This window comes from Falco peregrinus, chromosome 4 (assembly GCF_023634155.1).
Source record: "Falco peregrinus isolate bFalPer1 chromosome 4, bFalPer1.pri, whole genome shotgun sequence".
In the NCBI taxonomy this organism is placed as follows: domain Eukaryota; kingdom Metazoa; phylum Chordata; class Aves; order Falconiformes; family Falconidae; genus Falco; species Falco peregrinus.
Window position 1 is genome coordinate 57,298,797 of NC_073724.1, and position 16,974 is coordinate 57,315,770.

Genomic DNA, 16,974 nt, shown 5'->3' on the forward strand with positions numbered 1-16,974 from the left:
TCTATAAGCAGGTATACAGCTTAAATTTGGAGAAAACTAGAAAAAAGGCAAATTACTCCTTCTTGAATGGATAAATACAAGATGAGCCAATGTAGGATAAATCATTTTTCAGTGGTACATGTTTGGAACATACTAGATACACAGTCAGCAGGCAGACATTGCTCTGCACTTGAGGTCAGCCTTGCTTCTGCAAATAAATCTGTCACCCTGCTCACTTTCCCATGCTGGACACGGTGTGTGACCCAGGCCAATTAGACTCTGAGGAGCTCATCCCCTTAAGATGGAGTTGCTTAAACCAGCACTGTGCAAGGACCCAAAAAGGGGTGGAAAAGGAAAAGGAAAGATGGAAAGGGAGTGCTAGCCAGTAGTGGGTCAGCTCCTGGAGGGTGAGGAAGTCAGAGGCAGCTGTGATTACTGACTGCAGGGGTTTGCAGCGAGGAGAGGACCTGTGAATTACCTCCAGGGCTTGGCAGCAGCTCAGTGCCTTCAGCAGGAAGGAGTGGGTATTGACACTCCAGTCCACGCACTCTGTGATACGGGTCCTTGCCCACCCACCCTAGGGAAGCTGGGCTGGTGCCACACGACAGGGCTGCGAAGTTTGAGAAGGGCTGCCTTGGTGAAGTCCCCCCAGGCTCGGCCACGAGGACATCTATCCCTAATGTAAAGTTGTTTCAGCCAGGTGGGATGACATCAGACGTGTGCAGAAGCGTATGGGGTCTTAAGGGCTAAATGCAGGAACACTTGAGCCTCCTGCCTGCGCACCCAGAATAGCACCTCCATGCTTAGTCCTCTTGCCTTTGGTAGTATTACACATGGGCCAGTACTGCTCCACCAGCTTCTGAGCTGCAGCAAGAAGGCTGGAAAGTTTGCATGTGTCAGAGGACAGGATAAAGACAGAAATACTTTATAGATGGGGAAAAAAAAACCCCCACAACCAAAAACAACCAACCAACCAAACAAACAAACAAAAACCCTGACAGCAGCAGAGTAAAGCTGCAGTCCAACTCTGCTTTGTTTGATGTATATGCACATAAACCACAATCATGTGTGTAATGGCTGAGGGTAACGTGAACAGATATAAAGGTAAACCCTGCATATGGGTTGCAGAAACCAAGAGCCAGCCAAGCAGCAACAAGTGGATCTAATGTAATGAAACTTAAAGTTCAGGAAACAAAGCTGCCCATTTCCTTTAAAGGGAGGTACTATTTTACTGTAAATTTATCAGCGTTGATTTAATTTGGGGATTTGATGCAGGAAAAAGTGAGTTCTGGAGCTACCTCTTCTAGAGAAAATCTGGTTTTCCTCTGCAAACCTCTCTGTGGGTTTGGGTTTTTTTTCTTCTTTCTCCTCCTGAGGAAGAAACTTTTCTTACATTTGCAAAGTATTTTCCCTTTTATTTAACAAATACTTGTAGAAGAGGAGGGAAAAGTCTTGTCAAGAAAAATTCAGAGAAGGGGCTTAAGATAACATAGTCTGAAATTGAGCCCCTAAAGAAATAACTGAATTGGAACTTTTCCACCCTCCATGTAAAACTTGGCTAATTGAAACATTTGCAAATGTGTGACAAGGGGAGTTGAGAATATTTCCAAGAGGCAGGAAAAGGACCGACAAAGTAAGTCCTTACCAACCCGAGTTTTTTAAATAATAAGATATTTCAAAGGTGTGAACTTGGAATCTATGTCACCTACTTTTTGGCCTTCTGGGCTTGCTTAAATTGAGCCAGCTTCATGGCCAGCCAAGAGCTTGGTGCGTTAAGCTGGAGTGCAGGCTTACACCTGCACCTCGGGCACCACCCGTGCTGCGGTAGCTGCGGCCGTGCTGTCTCACCCTGTGCCGCAGGCAGCAGTGTGGGCAATGCGGGCAGTGCGGGCAGTGCGGGCAATGCTGGCAGTGCAGGCAATGTGGGCAATGCGGGCAATGTGGGCAACAAGGGCAATGCGGCTGCCTACTGCCTTTTCCCTGCGAGGTGAGCTATTGCCACCCAGCAGGGCAGAAGTCACCCTGGCACAGCCGTGTGCCTCCCGCCCCCATTGTCAATGCCCTACCTTGATGCCACCGTCTCTCCCACAGACGTACAGGAGATGGAGCTCCGAAGGCCGGGGGGGCAGACGAGGCCACGATGCCCCCATGATTGCTTATGATGCCTTGCTGGGCTGCGGCGGGGACTGGACGGAGCTCTGCAACCGCTCCATGTTCCACGGAGGTGAGGCCCCCCCTGCGCCTCCCATGCTCTGCACCCTTGCCAAGGGTGGGAGAGAGTCCTCCTGGCTGTCGGCTGCTGCTGTTGGCCGATCTTCCACGTTGCCTGTTGTATCTGTGCCCCTGGTTTTACCCACCAAACAAACCCCCTTCTTGTAGCAGCAGCTGCCGCACAAGCCATTTACGGTGCTTTTCAAATGCTATTCCATCCAAGTCTCATGGTTTCGCCAGAGGTGCACAAGGAGTAAATCCAGCATGGCTTTGTAAAGGGCTGGCATCTTCCCCCACCAAAATGTTAGTCCCTCAGGTAAAGGAACCTCTTAGCTGCACATAGCAAAACCAAGTAAGGGAGAAAAATAATACAGTGCCCAACCAGTGCCAGGCAGATGAAACCTAGCACTTTAAAGCACACAATTTATTACTTCTACAGCTTCGCAAGAGATAACTCTCTCACTGGCAGCTGCATCCTGCTGGGCTTTCCAGAGGGCCAGCGTAGCTGGGGGGAAAGGACCCCAGCCCCAAATCACTCCCTCCCTCCCAGCCTGGCATGGGCCCTTTGCAAAGCTGCTGGGTTGCTCACTCGCCCCAACACAGCGGTGAGAGCTCACAGCCCCTCACCGCAGAGCCCAGCAGGCACAAGCCCGCGGGCACTGCATGGAGCATCAGTGCTGCTCACCATGGCTGGAGGCTTTAAAGCACGTGCAGTGCCACACTGTGCTGTGAGGAAGGAAGAGACACTCCAGTCCAGGACATTTTCTGTGTAGCAGGGAGCCCTGCAACTACTTTCCCCTCCTTTATTCCTAATGATGGCTAGCTGCTCACAAGAGCTGCTGTGTTGGAGTGAATTTTCCCCACACTGTAGAAGCTCCTAGCCCAGGAGCACATGCTGCAGAGGCATCATCACGTGCTTGCCTTGCTCCCTTCCCTGGGCATCCTCACCTGTGCTACCGGAGGCAGTACGTGGGGTGGTGCAAGCCATTGGGACCGACTCACCGTGCCACCACCATGCCCCCGCAGCAGTTTTGTATTTCCACCTCTGTGCAGCACAGGTTTGGTTCTGTATGTGCTGGTGACACTGAGACCATTGCAATTGTGCTTAAACCTGCAGGAGAAAGTGCAGCGACTGGGTCCATTGCCGGCTGCCTCTACGGCTTGGTTTATGGCCTGAGCAAGGTCCCCAGAGGCTTGTACCAGGACCTGGAACAAAGGGAGAGGCTCGAGTACTTGGGCGAGAATCTTTACCGGCTATCCATGGAGGAAAAGTAAAGCGGCTTCTGCCATTTTCTCTTTCTATAAAGACTATATCAAACGCTGTAGATAACTGACCGACATCCATAGCGAAGGAATTAGTCGAGAGTTAGTAGGTGAAGATAGCTGAATTATTCAGGACTGATATTTATGGTCTTTGTGGTTTTTTTACAGATGTAGTGATTTCTGAGTATAAAGAGTGCTGCTCAAACCAGTGAGACAATCTCAAATGGAAAAAAATAAATGAAACCTCTTTTGACTGATTTCAGTCTAACTTGCTATAATACCACTTCCTAAGCAGCTGTGACCAGCAATCACACATATGAAATTAATTTTCAGAACTAATGCTTTCCTGCAAAACTAATGGTAGGAGCCACTTATGGGGATATTCTCTGTATATTTGACAATCCTTTCACCACTGTGTTCCTCCTTCTTCTCAAATCTAATGTGTCTGTGACACTTGTAAACCTAATGTCTCACGGATTAGCTTTTAATAAACCACTGAACTCCACACCAGTTCTGTGGTGCAAGGTATTGTTACAATTGAAGCTTCCAGAAAAGGAAAACCCAACACTAAAAATACTCCCAAGGAACAGCAAAGCTTCAGTGTGTCTAAAATTTCTGAATTATGCTTTTACTCTTCTTCAGTCTTCAGAACAAAAGGGTTTTTTTTTAAATATAACTGGCTGAAATGTTTGTAAATAAATTAATCTTACACTATTTCCTAAGCATCATTCTTTATTTTTAGAGTGAGCAGATTACATGTTGCTGTATCAGTATCAGAAATTTTGGCCAAGGTCTTCAAGCAGTTGTAATAGGTCAGCAGTCAGGCTGTGATACATTCCACAAGTCTGAGCACCACAAAAACCTCAAGAAGAAGAGTTACAACTGCTTTACCTTTTTCCTCTTTCCTCTTTCCTTTTTCCTTTTTTTTTTTCCTTTTTCCTTTATTCCCATTTTTCCTCTTTCTTGCCTTACTTTGCCTTGCCTTGCCTCACATGTCCTCTCCAACTTCTTCAACTTCTTCTTTTCCCTTTCCTTTTCTTCTTTCTTTCTTTTTCTTTCTTTTTATTTTTTCTTTTTCTTTTCCTTCTTTTTTTTTCATTTTTCTTATCCTTTTCCTTTTTCTTTTTTCTTTTTTTTTATTTTTCTTCTCTTATTTTCCATTTCCCTTTCCATTTTCTTTTTTTTTTCATTTTCCTTTTTCCCCTTTTCCTTTTTTTCCCCAATGTTTTACTTTTATTTTTCAAGAAAGCCAACAAATTATGATTCACTTAAAAGTTCCTGCAAAGTAAATAGTAAACCCCGGTGAAGGAGATTCTGATGCCCCTACAGCAGCACAGGCACAAATCTGGAATCCTCAATGAAATGACACAGAAGAAGTGAGCGCAGAATCTGTCCCTGGTGTTTAAACTTATGTTTTACCTCAGAAGTTCAGAAACTGAGGTCTACATAGCACTTTCCAATCTCCACTTTGAGTAAGTGCCTAATGGTGTTGGTTTCTCCTGTCCTCCTCCAGCTGCTGAACTGTGTTTTAAAAAGATAGCTAAAAATACATAAGTACTTTCCTACTCCTTTTTCCATGTAAGCAATTGCTGGAATTGTCATTGGGATGTTATGTGGCAGAAAGAGGAGCAGGTGATGCCTGTCATTATGATTAGCAGCCTGCATGACAATATCCGTATGAAAATGTTTTCTGTACTATGAGCTGTTGTTTTAGCATGTTTTCTCTTGGCAGCTTTGCAAGGTGCTTTCATGTTTGCTTCAGAGATATGTGGGGGGGAAAAAGGAGCATTTGGTCAGTAGCTTTTGATTTAAGAGAATATCAAGACTTTATAAAAACATTCCTTCTAGTTTAGGATGCCTCTAGCATACCTGTAATAAATTGAGCAGTAGAGAAGAGAGAAGAACATATCCTGCATAAGGTAGGATTTTTCTCTAGTATTTTGGCTTTTCTTCTTCCCTTAGAAAAAAATAATCACAAAAAAAGTTGAAGAGCATTCATAACTGTTCCCACTTTACCTTCAATCCAGGCTGGGGAGGACCAAGTTTTGTTTCAGACAAGTGAGAGAAACTAATTTAAAAGGTGGTTCCCAAAGACTGAACCTATAAAGCATCATTTCTGCAGCTGTTAAGGCAAGCGGCGTGTTGGCCACCATTTCACTGAAAACACTATGAAGGCCTGTGCATCCATCCGAGCAGGCAGAGCCAATCCCGGTTGCCTTCCTTATCTAGGGGCAGGTCGTTGGACCAAACACCACGGCAGAGCTGGGCAGTGACGGAATGCCCAGGGACGAGGGGGCCTACGGGATGCAGCACCTCACACGCTCCAGCTTGTGGCCATTTCCCCAGAGTCAACCAAGAGCAATCCATTGATCTCTGGCAGCTTCTATGAGTTGGACAGTGGTTTCCAATATGTTTTCCTGTCTTTTGATGAAGTCTCTGTAGTGCTGCCTTCTCCTGCCCCTGCCCCTGCCCTGAGTGCTGCCCACACAGTAGCTAGTTCTTCAGGCTGCCAGGGTGTGCAGAATGGTGGTTGGATATTTCACATGTAATTCAGAGTGGAGGGACAGGGCCTTCTTTTCTCCACATCGGAGACTAATCCAGAAGCTCCAGCAGCCGTATGCTTTTAGCAGACACCACAGGATGCCACCACACCACACTGCTGAGCAGCCTCCAGACCCCTGGGTGAGTGGAAAGGCTGGATGCGGTGGTGCAGGAGGGTGCATACAGGGCGGTGGGACAGTGCCAGCTCCTGTCCCTCTGCCGTGGCACGTCAGCTTTCCTCTGCTCCACAACACAGTGGTGTCTGCTGCAGAGGTTTCCCTGGAGCAGGCCAGCCAGCGGGATAGGGTTGCACTGCTACCTGTTAGCATATCAGGCTGTTGCCACTCTGATGCTGCCATGCTAAGTGTCAAAGAACAAATAACTAAGCTGCCTGTGTTATGCATCTTAATTATTCGTGGGCCAAGAAGACAGGAAACTTTTGAAGGTGGCCTTGTCTCCTCTGGAGGTCCAACTGGTCTGTCCTCCAGACACTGAAAACCATGCAGCAGCACTTCCAGAAACCAGCAGCACATTGAGGCACCATCACGCACATTAGAAGCAATAAAAACCAGTGTCTCCATGGGAGGAGAGGAGTGAGGAGGCTGAAGTCCACATTAGGCCATTTCACAGCATCAGGGAGGAACCCAAGTATCTGCCTTGTCATCTGGCAGATCCCTCCTTGTACACGGGGGATACCTGCCTAGTTCCTGCTGGCCATAGGTGGGAGTAGAGTTGGCTATCCGTAGTTGATATAGAGGTTACTATAATTCATTGATAGGTCACATAGTTTAAGAACAGCAGGATGCCAGTTGGGAAAAGATGGTGAAGAAATATTAGGGATGATGTCTTGGTCTGTTGAAAATGGTGGTCATGCTCCCAGACCTGAGAAATCCTTTGATTTCACCCTCCTTCCCTGAGAGGGAGGCATGGTGTTTTCCAAACATTGGGACAACACAGACTCATCACTACCCACATTTTTTGTGGTGGTCACAGAATTCAGTGTCATTGTACCACAGCCCTTGCACAGAATGTATTTCAGATTTAGACAGTCATGATGCTGGTTTGCAGGTGAGGTCATCTTGGAAGACCTGCACATGCCCTGAATAGGTGCCATAGCTGTTTGATCATTTTCTGCTGCTTGCTGGTAAATATGGATCAAATACTCAACCTGTGCAACATGTCTTGGTACTTTAGGCAATGCAGTACTCCCACAAATGCTCTATTTCAGATGGCATCCTGCAAGAACACTCCAGCATAGAAAAGGAGAATCCTGAACAGGGCTCACCAGTAATACATTTTAATGAAGCTGTTCGAATTTTGTAGCTCATAAGTGACTAATGACTGTGAATATTCCTTGCAGAGAGGGTCTGATCTTCATCCCTTCACAATCAATAGTGGTTTGGCTGTGCTGACCTCACTGAAAGCAGGACTAATCTATATTTTACTGTAGCCATTTACTATATCCAAAGTAGCCCAGGAGGGAGAGGTAAGCAGGGCATCTGGTTCCACTGCTGTGTTGAGAGATCAGAGATAACCTAAATCACGCTGGCTGATGGCCCCACATGTGTTTCTGAATGCACCAGGCACTTCTTAGGGGGGAGACAAGTGGTCTTCTGCCATGGCAAGCTTTCAGTCCAAATATCAGCAGACTGGCTATAGAAAAGAGAGTGAAGCAGGATACTTTTAGACAATTATACCGTGAATTCTGGTTTTTTCTTTATTTTGAAAATTCTCATAGTTGTGACAAATGGGGATCTTGGTGTAACATGGGAGCCTTGCCTCTTTAGCTGTGGTCAGTTCAGTAAAGGAAAGGCCGGGTGTTGCCCCATTATGCACGTGAGAGCATGCACCTGTGCTATGCTGAAATGTGGTTATTCCCAATAAAAACCTTTGAAGTATTGTTTGTCACATTAGACACGGGCCAGTTGTCATGCTTTCTTCTTTTATTGGCCTTTAAAAATATCTACGAAGTCATTATAAATAGACCTTCTCCCATTCAAGATGGCAACTTCATCCCACTGCTGAGAGATGTAATTTTCAACATGTGCGTTTGAAATGCAGCCAAGTGAAATCCAAATTTTACGACTTGACTGGACAAGAACTAGCCCCCCACTTTGCAGTCTCCATAATATCGCAGGGGGACGGGCAGGTCCAGTCTCTTCCCGAGTCCATGGGGTGCCAGCTGCTGGGGCACAGCTGGGCCTTCCGCACCTTTCGAGCCTGACACTCCCTAAAGCATGAGCCTCTTTGCAGCCTTTCTGCATTTTCTACATGTGGGCTTAATTTAAAGAATTTTTTATTCCACTTCTGCTCATAAAAATTAATCCCCTCCCGGTATGCCGGCTGCATTCTGCCCATGAAGCTATTTCACTGCACAGTGAAGTAACCTTGCAGCTTTTCATGGTGTCAGACAGCTGACACCTCTTGCCTTTCCCTCTCCTAGCCCCAGCTATTGTTATTGACTGTAGGCTCCCGCTTTTGTGCTGGGTTTAGTATTTAGTTCAGTAACTGATCCACAGCAATTAAAGCATTGCCTAAATCCCCAGCTGTCCAAGCGTCTGATTCTTCAAACTCAAGTGTAGGTCCAATGTATCAGCCTTCTTCCTCCAGATTAAAGGGTGTTGTTGTCAAGGGACATTGCCAGTGTGGCTGTTGTGATGTTACCCTTCACAAAGCAGATTTAAGAGCATAGTCCTGATGTGGGGTTTCAGAAAACAAATAATCCAAATCCTGTGGTGTTTTTTTTTTAAGTCTGGAGAGGTACCTACTGACTTTTAACCTGTGCCAATAGCAAAAACTATCAGCTGCACATTTGTGCTCCTCAGCCTTGAAATTTGATTTTAATGGTTTGACTCTGTTTTTGTAACCCAGAGGCAGAACTATGTTTTCCTGCTAACTGCGTTCTCATCAGTTTTATCTTTGCCTATGCTTTACCTAGCAGGAAAGGAAAACACCTTCCTTGTTGCCCTCTCATTAGGACACGGTGATATTAAATGAGTGAGGAGTGGCCCAGAGGAGATGTGGTCACCCCGACGAGCGTTGCTTGCCCACCTAAGCGCTTCCACTGCCCACAAAGCGCAGAAGACAGAGCCGGCAGTGCCATATGGGACCATGCGAAGCCCTGCGCGCTCCTGCTACACCATGCCTCACGAAGCTTGTAAAGCACTTTGCATGCTTTTTAACAGGCCACTAACAACAACTCTCTTGAGAAGTTATAAACTGGAGTATTTTTTTCCATTTTACGCGCGGCAGCATGCTATTAAAGCAAAGTTAAGAGGTAGCAGCAATGTTGATGATTGAAAGAACATTCGTGTTTTCTCTTGTGCAGCACAAAAAGCACACGCTTTTGTGGAGATAATAAGGTGCTGGTAGACCCTTTGGTGCTGAAGAAGAAGCTCAATAGGATGGCAACAGAGCAAGGGGCCTTTGCTGTTCTCAGCAGCCTGCTGCTGTACGTCACCGAGCTCGCAGCTGGCGACCCACAGCTCAGCAGCAAGAGGACAAAATGGGCGGAAGGTAAAGAAAACAAGGTGAGTTGTAACAAGCCATGTCCAGATCCAAACAGGGGACAGCATCCCACCCGGTTTCAGCTCTTGCGGTCCAGGTTTCTAAACAACAATCGCGAGCCATACACCAAGAAAAGAAGAGAAGTCGGCAAACTGGTCATTAAGGAGAAGCTGTGGGTGAGCAGGGCTGGTAACAAGCTGGACAGAAGCAGAGACAGGAAAGGAGATGGAAAAGCAGTGGAGGAGGATGCAGACACGGTGCCCAGCGAGAGGGCCAGGTGGAGTGGGAAAAACACGGTGAAGAGCATCCTGAAGAAATTTTTAGCTGCCGAAGAAAAAGAAGCCAAGGAGAAGTCTGCCATCTGGAAGAAGAAAGAGGCAAAGAGTGGTTTGCCCAAAATAGTCAACAGGAGTTCGGTCCTGTCCATACTGAAGGAGCAGTTTGAACGAAACGCTCTCTGCTCAGCTGCAGAGGTGAAAGCGCCGGTCTTGCGTAAAGCTGAGAAAAAGACAAAAATCTTCCCAAAGAGAAAAACTATTCGTAAGCCAGAGGTCAGAGTGCTGCGCACGGCAGCGATGACAACCACAGGCATAAACAGCCCAGAGTCCCAATATTTAGTGTGCTCCACAGTCCCGGTGCCCAAACTCAGCATTGCTACCGAAATTAACCATCCTTGGAGCTGGTCAAAAAATAATGCTGCAAAGCAGCCTTTCAGTCATGACACACCACTGAAGGAAAAGGGGGGATCCAACAAAGAACCTGGTAAGAACAAAACACTGGCAAATGCAGCACAGGACAGGGAGGACAAGGAAGAGTTACTGGTGGCACCTGAGGCCATATCTGATGTAAAGGACCGTGCTGAAGCTAAAGTAGATTCCACAAAGCAAGCACCCAACTTTAATCCTAATCTAGACAGCTCTTCTTCTACCTGTAAAAACAAAGCTCCTGCAGACAGCATTCTTCCCTTGTCTGATCATAGTCTAGACTGCAACAGGCATAACATGACAGCTGGGCCTGATACATCTTCACTGTTGTGGATTACCAATGCTGGGCAACATGTTAAGGAAGACAACCCACCTTCTAACTTGCCTTACTCTAGCACAGCTGAAGGAGCCCATGAGCGAAGTCCTCAGGATACTGAAACAGGTGAGATTCCTGAAATAACTATGTATGTATACAGTTCAGAGGAAGCTGACACAGAGCTCACAGAGCCAGAAAAAGATATTTTGTTTGCAGGCCAAAAATTTTTTCCAGAGCAGAAAGCACTGGAAAACACCCTGCCATTTCATTCTCCAGGAGTTCAAGCAGCTTGTGAAGTTGAGCCTCTAATGGAAGATCGACAGCTAACTGCCCTAATGCCAGCTTCTGGCAAAAGGCCACCAATAGTCCAAAAAAAGATACCAGGTTTAAGAGGCAGATGTTCTGAGGAAGCCAAAGAAGGAGCGAAATATCACAGTGAAGACAAAATATCCTCTACTTCTGGCAAAAAAGATAGCGATGTCCCAACTAAAAAGGAAGAAGAAAATAAAACACCCAACAGCCAAATGCAAAATGAATCCAAAACCAAGCAGCCACAGCCTCCTCAAATGCTCAGCCCACAAAATAATTTTGTTAATTCCAATGCAGACATAGCACATCCAGATGCAAATCAGACCAAATCCACTCTCTCCTCAAATGAGAGCCAGGAGCAGAAGCCTGGTGCTGCAGAAGAAGAGCACATCTCTTCTCATTTGGAAAAGACACAATGCCCTCTGCCAGGTGACTTTGTGAAGCAGAGTTCCTATGTAGCAGAAGATTATTTTGGGAAGGACAAATTAAGTTCATCAAATGAAACAATGAATCATGCAAACAATCGGGCCCTGCACAGGAGTACCTTGACAGACCTGGAGACCTGTCACAAACCATTCAAATCTTTCATTCAGCGTGAAGAGGCCACTGCAGATGAGATGCCCTGGCCTGACTCTGAGGTAGGGCAGTCACCCTCCTCAGCCCCTCTGCCAACACAAATGAGTGGGATTGCAGGACAAAGAATCCATCACACTCTTGGAAATACCCCAGCCCTTCCACCTATTGATCTGGTGAGACAGGGAGCTAGTGATCTGGGGGATGAGCATGGCTCTGAGAAGCATCCACTACCCTCTTCAGATGAGTTGACAAACTGTGGGAATGATACAATGGTGGAGAAGGAAACTACGTGTGATTTGAAGAACCAAGTGCTGTCCCCAAATCATGCAACTGAAAATGAAACCTCTGCAGCTGAAGAGACAAATACATGTCAGGGATTTGAGAACTGTCTTTCACTTTCAACCAAGAAGCCAGGAAAACATGAAAATAAAACCGCGCTAGCAAGAAAGCCCCTATTACTTTTGAAGAAGAACCGAACACCAACTTCAGATGACACCATGAAGCAAGGAAGTGATATGCTGGAAAAGAACCTGTTTCCTTTATCAACTGAATTGGTCTCAGACCAGAAGAAGCATGCAAAAGGTAGAAATAAGGTGTCCATACATACAAAGGATAAGCTCATGTCATCAGATGACAATGGGAAGCGTGAGAGTGATAGGATAGAGACAGATGAGAGAGAGGAGAGAAATGTCTTGCATAAATCTGAGGAGGAACAACTATTCACACCAAGGGATACAGTGTATCATGGTAATAACTCCTCAAATGAGAAGAATGCTCATAGGCCTCAGACATCCCAGTTACCTTCATCAGAGCGTGATACTAACAGTGAAGGACTGAAAAATACTGGGCAGAGTTTGAAGCATCTAACACCTTCAAGAGATTCTGTGAAACATGGCCATGATACGACAGTAGATGAAGATATCTGCTGCAATAATGGGAAACACCACTTGTCCTCATCAAATGAACCAATGAAACATGCAAATGACATTGCAGGGGAAAAAAAAATCAAGTCAAACTTCAAGAATTATTCTATGCCACCAAAAAATACATCAAAGCAGGACAATAATGAGGAGGAGAATACCCCTCGTAATTTGAAAAATGAACCAGTGCAACATAAAAAGAGTCATGAAGGAGGGAAGAATACTTTGTGTGATCCTAAAAATCAAATTCCATTATCAAATCAATCTGTGAAGCAAGACAAGAAATTCTCTCCTCTAGAGACACAGAAACAGACGTCTCCTCTAGAGACACAGAAGTCACCAGGTGACTTTGTAAAGCCTGAAACTAAGCCGGTTGAAAAAAAGACTAAACATACCTCTGAGAAGCTCCAGTCACCTTCAAACAAAGTGCTGAAGCCTCAAAAAAGAAGTTCTTCAGGAGAGAGGAAGCAAAAGACACCAGCAGCAGAGGATATCAAGCCACCTGAAACAAAGGCAGTAAAAGAGGATAATGAGCACCAGCATTCTGGGAAGTACCAGCTACCTCCTTCAAGAAAATCAGCAAAGCCTGAGGAAAACAATCCAAGGGGAGACAAGCAGCAAACGAGATTTGAAGATTTTACCATGCCTGATGCGAATGCTGCAAAAGAGAAGGACAAATTTCCAAGTTCCAGGAAGTACCGATCAGTATCGTCAGAAACATTGGTTAAGCCTCAAGAAAATGACACTCCAGAGCAAAAGCAACAAACATCAGCTTCTGCAGGTTTTAAGAAGCTTGGTACTAATACTGTAAAACAAAAAGGTGGAGATCCAAATTCCAGGAAGTCACCTTCTTCAAGCAAAGTGCTGAAGCCCCAAGAAAAAAATACTTCAGGAGACAGAAAGCAAAAGACACCAGCAGCAGAAGACATCAGGTCACCTGAAACAAAGGCTGTAAAAGAGAATGATAAATACCAGGGTTCTGGGAACCATCAGGTACCTCCTTCCAGGAAATCATCAAAGCCTGAGAAAAATCCTCCAGGAAAAGAAAAACAACAAACTGTATCTGAAAGTTTTACAAAGCCTGATGCAAGTGCTGTAAAAGATCAAAGCAAAGATCCAGGTTCTGGGATGCGCCAGTCCCCATCTTCAAATTCACTGGTAAAGCCTCAAGAAGAGAACACCACAGCCAAAACTAAGCAATTGCCACCACCACCTGATGAAAAAACAACTTATAAAACTGGTAGTCCGGAAAATAAGAGTGAATCTGAGAGAAGAAAGAAATATCAGCTACGCTTTTCAGGTCAATCAGAGAAGCACAGCAATGACGGCTCAGGAAAGGAAGGCCCTGTGGGCAAGTTCAAGAGCTACCAAGCTCCCTTGCCAAGTGATGGCACAAATTGTAAAAGCAATACCAACCCAAAAGAGAGCAGTTTTCTTACCGAAGAGAAGTTCCCCAAATCATCCTCATTTCATGTTGCAACAAAAGATGAGGAAAATCCTGCTGGAAATAGAAAAAAACAGCCTGGATTGAAGAAGTACCAAACGCTCTCATCAAAGAATTTGGTGAGGCGTGAGAAAGATATTGATGAAAGGGAGGGGAGCTGGCAGGCAGCTGGCAAAACAAGTGAGAAAAAAGCAGAACTGGAGGACTGCTCTAAAGCAGCGCCACTCTCGAAATACACAGTAGAAAGCTACAGTGAAAGACCCTTAGATTCATCTTTCAAACCACTGATCATTAGAGTAACCGACACGTTTAAACATCAGAGCTAAAAAATATGGCTACAGCTTAGGCAAGAACTTACAACTGGTCATGGCACCAGTTCTCTTGATCTTTCTTTTTTCCCTCACTCTCCAGGGCATTATATTATCATTTTTTAATCACAAGGACATTGATGTGCATCTATCTGAGCTGGGCTTTTTTCTTTCTTAAACTTTAGCCTGAAGACATGAATTAAATTAATCACTGCAAGTGAATTAGCTAATCACTGAATTAATCATCAGTTTATAAATTAAATATGAGAAGGGTTTTGAGATCAGCGTGAATTCAGCCCTGCTCCAGACTCTCCCTGCTAACTAATGGGTTTTGTTTGTAACAAAGACGACTGTTCAGGGTGAATTCTATTTGTATTTACTTATTCTAATGAAACTCTGCTAGTACTTCTTCCAGGAATGGTGGTAGGCAGTGTCAGCTTTAATTATGTCAAAACCCACTTATTCTAAACTCTGCCTTTTCACAGATTAGCAGGAACTGTTGATTTATTGCTGCACTGAGTGACACTTAGCAAAAGTAGTGAGGGAAGGAGGGGAATGCTTCATTTATCTGCAGAAAAAACCTCAAAGGACATTGATGCTACAAGAGGATTTACCATGAATGCAAATGTTCAGCCTCATTAATATTAATATTGGAAAAATAGTGATTTAACCTCCTCCGAAGCTATTTGCACTTTGGCCATACACTGTATGCATTATTGCTGTAAAGATACAGCATTTCAAGGGGTTCTTAATTACTGCAGATGCAACAAGTGTAAGAGCTCAGAAAAGCTCGAAGCTGAAAGGCCCTGAGGACCTCTCCTGAGGACAATGTAAGCCAGAGAGACTCAACACTTTGCCAGGGCAATTCAGCTCTTCCTGGGACATCTGTCCCACTCCAAAGCCTGGGGCACACAGACAGGAGGCAGGTGCCACAGCTCACATTAAAAGTCTTAGGAAGCGTTTGTTCTACAACGCAACGTGCAATGGAGCAGTAAGAAGCAGCCGGTGTCAATGAACCCTACTAATGGGACAGGATTTTTTGTGTTTACAGTAATAGCTGCTTCTGCGCAAAGTTTGTGTGTGATGAATGTTGTTTTGGAGAAGTGAGGGCAGGATTGCCACCTTGGGTGCCGTAGCAAAGCTGTGTCAGGCAGAGGAATCTTACAGTACCACTGTCCCGTATGTCACTTAAGCTTAGCGTTGTAACCATGTGTTCAGGTTAAAACTTACTGTGGAGGAACCCTAAAGGCATATTCTAAGGTCCCACCTTCAGAAAGCTGCAGAGCTATCCAGGAAGAGAGAGGATTTGCACAAGCGAGATCCTGCTCCCCCATGGCAGTGACCTGCCTTCGATTTTTACGACGCTTTCCAAGACTTCACTCTGTGCAGCCTGGGGCTGACCATTCCTCCAGCCCAGGCTGGCAGAACGCCCTGACCCACTGCCAGCGAGGGGACAGGGAGAAGAACAGGCTGGCAGCAAGCTGAGATCAAACCCGTCTGCCAGCACAATGCGCGTGAGTCACATACGTGACAACTGGGCTGGCCCTGACGGTGACGCTGCCAGGAGGAAAAGGGGACATGAACATCATGTCCCCTGACCACTGAAAAGGCTTAGAGTTAGACTTCTTTCCCTTCACAACATGTCAAGAATTTGGCTTTCTGGCATCCAGAGGCTCACAAAATCAAAATCACGTTTGTATTTCACACCAGTCCTCAAAACAGAGGCCCAGCAGAATTTATTGGAGATGGAAGACTGCCCTTCTGTGCAGAGGTGTGCAGAAATGCAGAGGTGCACTTCACCCACTGAGCTTTTATGAGCTGGCAACCATAAAGCCCACTTTGTACTAAACCTAAACCATAATTTACTTTTTATTGTCCATGATTTCATTACCCATTTGAGAAAGTTCCTTACAACATAGAGCGTTTGCACCAGACTTGAATAGTAAATGCTCTATTAGCTGGCTTCTCCTGCCAGCACAGGAGAGGCCATTTTAATTATTCTTTTTCTAATCTTTTAAAAGACATTTACGGGAGGGGGGGGGGGGGGGGGGGGGGCGGGGCTTGCCCCTTATTCACACCTGGAAATCACTACCCTCTAAAACTTAAAGGACTTCTTCTGTCTGCCAGAAAGTTACCCAAGTGTTAGGCAGGTACCCTCCAGGAGAGCCAGTCAGCGGGCACCGGGAGACCCTCAGCTGTTCCAGTTTACACCGCAATGTCTATTTTTCTCAACAGAGATAAAGCACCAGGAGGCTAAAACACAGCACCCTGTGTTCAGGACAATTCCCGAAGTCATCCTGTGGGGATTAACTTTTAGGTTGCTGCATGCCTTAATCTCCCTGGTAAAATGTAAATCACCTATCCAAGTCAATTGGCCATTCCTCCCTGAAGTGCACTTAAAATGTGACAGAGATTTGCACTGAATGCATCCTTAAGGGTAATGCCTCACTTAAGGAAATCACTTCATTTCAGGAGTTAACACAATTAATCCCTCAGGAAGGAGAGAGTAAGGCCTTACAAATTCCTGTGGTGATGGCTGGAAGAGCAGTAGAAACTCGGTGTGTCTTGCAGTCAACAGTCCAAAACAAGCCACCCCAGACCATGCTGACAGGAAATTTAGCACTGGTGATAAGCAAAGAAATGCCAGAAATGGGTATTTCCAAAAGAACTGGAGTTTAAGGAGTGGTACGTGTATCAATGTCAGCCGTGCCAGGTGTGCAAATGGCCAGGCTTGAACCCTGATGAGACCCTTGCCTGAGGGAGACACACAACAGAAAACAGTGTCATTCCCAGTCTCCAGGAGTCTTTCCCAGCCTCCTTCACACTAGGAGGAGAGGCCTCGTGGCTCTGCTTTCCCTTAAGCACATCCCCCACCCTGTGACCGGAGAGGCAGTGA

The 16,974-nt window shown here is 45.6% G+C and overlaps 1 protein-coding gene across 4 annotated transcripts in view; it reads left to right on the forward strand.

The window, feature by feature from the left end:
- ADPRHL1 (ADP-ribosylhydrolase like 1) overlaps positions 1-16,102 on the forward strand; it is a 38,229-nt gene extending 22,127 nt beyond the window's left edge. For 3 of the 4 annotated variants that reach the window (XM_055802647.1, XM_055802646.1, XM_055802649.1), the window contains 3 exons: positions 2,071-2,203; positions 3,308-3,461; positions 9,323-16,102. In XM_055802647.1, coding sequence (XP_055658622.1) covers positions 2,071-2,203; positions 3,308-3,461; positions 9,323-14,096 — 5,061 coding nt within the window. In that variant the 3' untranslated portion in view covers positions 14,097-16,102. Of the gene's footprint in view, positions 1-2,070; positions 2,204-3,307; positions 4,150-9,322 lie in introns of those variants that run through there. The other variant, XM_005228643.4, reaches the window with a different exon arrangement.
- The last annotated feature ends 872 nt before the right edge of the window (positions 16,103-16,974 follow it).